The sequence below is a fragment of the Echinops telfairi genome, unplaced genomic scaffold (assembly GCF_000313985.2).
Source record: "Echinops telfairi isolate 266 unplaced genomic scaffold, ASM31398v2 ScPeMD7_3533;HRSCAF=4204_0, whole genome shotgun sequence".
Lineage (NCBI taxonomy): Eukaryota > Metazoa > Chordata > Mammalia > Afrosoricida > Tenrecidae > Echinops > Echinops telfairi.
In genome coordinates this window covers 7,922,792-7,926,182 of record NW_022107431.1, presented here as the reverse complement: position 1 = coordinate 7,926,182, position 3,391 = coordinate 7,922,792, and the positions used below count along the sequence as shown (strand labels likewise).

Sequence of the window (3,391 nt, the reverse complement as noted above, 5' to 3'; positions counted from 1 at the left end):
GGACCGGTCCCTTCCCAGCAGAGGCAGGCCAAACCCAATAAAACCAATTCCTGGGGTTGGTGACCTTTGATCACAGTAAAGGCAGAGGAAACTGAATTCAGAAGTGTCTGCTGAGTGATTCAGCAGATGTGTGAAACAGGCCTCTTGGCTTCCTGAGACTGCAACTCCTGGGAGCTGGGAAGAAATCCTCCGGGCCAATACTGGCCCCTCTCCCTGGGTGCCAAGCAGCCTCCAGCCACCCAGGGTTCCACTGCTGCTGGAACTCCCTCCTGGTGGTCGTACACGTTGCATCTTAGAGATGCCGGTGCCATTCGGCTTCCTACATGGCTGGTGGGGAAAGCACTTTTTTCAGGCCCAAGCCCAGGGCCCTTGGGACATCTTGGAGATGGGAGGAGGGCGCCCCCTGGCGGCCAGAATTTGGTGCCCAGGTGTGTGTGGAGGTGCATGTGTGCTCTTGGGGTACTGGAGCTGTGACCTTCCACCATCTCAGCGAGGGAGCTGCCCGGTTTCTGTTGGGCGGGAAAGCCTGACGGGTTCTGCTGGCCTCCAGGGGGTGTCTTCTGAGGTCATCTCCAACAGCAACCTGGGCCTGGCCCTGTCGAGCCCCATGATCGAGGACAGGGGTAGCCTTCTCCTGGAGTACGTGAATGGCTCGGCGTGCAGGACCAGCGACGGCCAGGAGACCACCTACACCACTCGGATCCACCTCATCTGCTCGCCCGGCAGCCTGGTACGTGGCTCCCTTCTTGGAGGGGCCTGCTTAGCCCTGGCTCTGCCGGCGGGCACTCGGCACCAGCAGGAACCAGGAACCAGGAGGGACAGGGTGGTGGCTGGTGGTGCCCTGGGGTTATGGCTCCTGAAGCCTCAGTCTTCACCACCTGCACGTCTGGGTTTGAGGGTCAGCTTAGGATTCTGCCATGCATGGGAAGATCCCCATTGCTGTACTCACTCATGTCCTGCCCATTGCCTTCCAGAATACCCATCCCATCTTTTCTCTCAATTGGGAGTGTGTGGTCACTTTCCTGTGGAACACAGAGGCTGCCTGCCCTGTCCAGATAGCCACAGACACAGACCAGGTATGGGTTCGGTGGCCGGTCCCTCACAGAACTGCACTGTCATGCGCCCTGGGAGAGCCCCAGTTCTGAACTTAGACTGTCCTCCCATGTTTCCGGGCCAATCACCAAGTCACCAGTCACTGTCCTCTCCTTGTGGACTCCAGGGGGTGGAGGTCATGCCCACCTCCAAGTCTCAGCTTACCCCTGGACTCTGGGTCCTCCCTTCCAACGTCCTCACCCCACTGGGCTCTGTGGGGCCCCCTCCCCACCCCTCAGAGAGCTCCTTGTCCAGGAGGTGAATCTGATGAGCTCCTGCATCTCGGACCTCCTGGACCATGTGAGACCCGGCCTCTGTGGGCAAACCCACTGCCATTGAGTCAATGCTGACTCATAAAGACCCCTTAGGACCGAGGTCACCTGCCTCATAGGGAGGGTCTTCGAGGCGGCAGCTTTGACCAGAGCCCCGTCTTTCTCCTGGGTTCCATCTGCCAGCTTCTTGGTTAGCGGCCCAGTGTCCACCCCACTGTGCCACCAGGGCTTGGTCTTCTCCGAGTCCACGAAGGGACTAAAACCCCTCCCTGACCATTGAGGTGGCTCCCAAGGAATTCTGCCCGAAACCCCAGCGTCCTGTGAGACAAACACACCTGCTTAAGGCACATCCGGTGACCGTGCAGGGTGTAAGGAGGCGCGTTCAGCTCACCTCACCCTGTGGCTCAGACATGACTGCCCCCCTCCCCTGGTTCTGTGCCCCACAGGCTTGCTCCATAAAGGACCCTAACAGTGGCTTTGCATTCAACCTCAACCCTCTCAACAGTTCTCAGGGCTACATGGTCACTGCTATCGGCAAGACCTTCATGGTAAGAGTTCTCCGGGGACTCCCTGCTGTTCAGAAAAGGCTGGTGCTTGTTGCCGTCGCCACAGCTGGCGGCTCTCAAGGGGGCAAAGGGAGGGGGGTCTGTGGGAATTGTCCATGCCACTGAGAAGCAGCTGTTCTGGGAAGTGAGAGGATCCAGGTTTCAGGAGAAAAACGAAGTAAAACCAGCGGCACCCCCCTCGGGGAGGGTGGCTCTGACTAGTCCTGCTCTGTGGGAACAGGGGGCCGGGGAGGGTCCTGAAGTTTGTGCATGGGGCCTGTTAGCCTTTTCCAATCAGAGGGCACCCCCCGGGCCCCCGTCTCAAGGAGTGGGTTGTGCTGTGTGTCCACAACCTCAGTCAACGTGGCGTTCTGGAATGGATGGATGGCAGGCGTATCTGAAAGGAATGCAGCATACAGGCCTGCTCTCCACGCCAAGCAAACGTAACGTTAGGCATCTGTGCCTTTCCCAAGGAAATGAGAGAGGCTGCAAAGTTATGGCTGCGTGCAGTCCCCCTGCCCTCTGTGTACGTTATTGGACGCCATAAAGTTATGTATTTGTAGATTGGGTTCACCTGTAGGGCCGTGGAGAGAGAACCCACACACACCGAGACTTAAAGGCTGTCGACAGCACTTGCTACTTGAACTTTCTGGGGTTTTTCCTCTTGCCTCATTTACTAGTTCACTTGCCCAAATGTGAGAACCTGGTGAATGCACTAACGATAACATCCCTCGTGGTAACACTGTAGTAATAACAACACGAGCGGCCAATGGGTGGCGAGGTCTTTCGTCCCGGGGGCTTGGCCTGTGGGCAGTCACGAGGTCCAGACAGAACAGCATGTGGGGTTTTGCTGTCTGACCTGCAGCTGAACGTGTGTGGGGCCATGCCCATCTGTGGGACCGTTGACGGGAAGCCAGCATCTGGCTGTGAGGCAGAGACCCAGACAGATGACCCGAAGAACCTGAAGCCGAAAAGGCTTGTGGGAGGTGAGAAGAGCCTCCAGTTGTCCACCGAAGGCTTCATCACGCTGACCTACAAGGGACTGCTCCCCCCCACCGGAGGTGAGTATGGCCGAATGGCCTGGGGCTCCGAGCTGCAGACCCACTTCCAGAGCAGGAGGAGGCTTTCTCTCTGCCTCTTCCCACAGCCCAGCGCACACGCACACACTAGACTCCATCGCCTACCTGACGGGGCTGCACTGCGCTGCTTGGGTGGTGACGCTGGCTCCGCCTCCCTCCCTCCCACAGGCACCACAGACGCCTTTGTCATCCGCTTTGTGTGTAACGACGACATCTACCCCGGAGCCCCCAGGTTCCTGCACCAGGACATCAACGCGGGGCTCGGGATCCACGACACCTACTTCGAGTTCGAGACCGCCCTGGCCTGTGTGCCTTCCCCAGTGGATTGCCAAGTCACTGGTACGCGTGGTCAAGGGGCTAGGTGGATTGCCAAGTCACTGGTACGCGTGGTCAAGGGGCTAGG

The 3,391-nt window shown here is 58.7% G+C and overlaps 1 protein-coding gene across 1 annotated transcript in view; it reads left to right on the top strand.

Annotated features, from left to right (window-relative positions):
- The window catches only part of IGF2R (insulin like growth factor 2 receptor), a gene marked incomplete at its 5' end in the record, with an annotated part of 85,286 nt that overhangs the window by 61,220 nt on the left and 20,675 nt on the right, over window positions 1–3,391 (top strand). Inside the window, 5 exons of the mRNA XM_045294539.1 lie at window positions 551–730; window positions 975–1,076; window positions 1,811–1,912; window positions 2,775–2,970; window positions 3,157–3,327. Coding sequence (XP_045150474.1) covers window positions 551–730; window positions 975–1,076; window positions 1,811–1,912; window positions 2,775–2,970; window positions 3,157–3,327 — 751 coding nt within the window. The remainder of the gene's footprint in view (window positions 1–550; window positions 731–974; window positions 1,077–1,810; window positions 1,913–2,774; window positions 2,971–3,156; window positions 3,328–3,391) is intronic.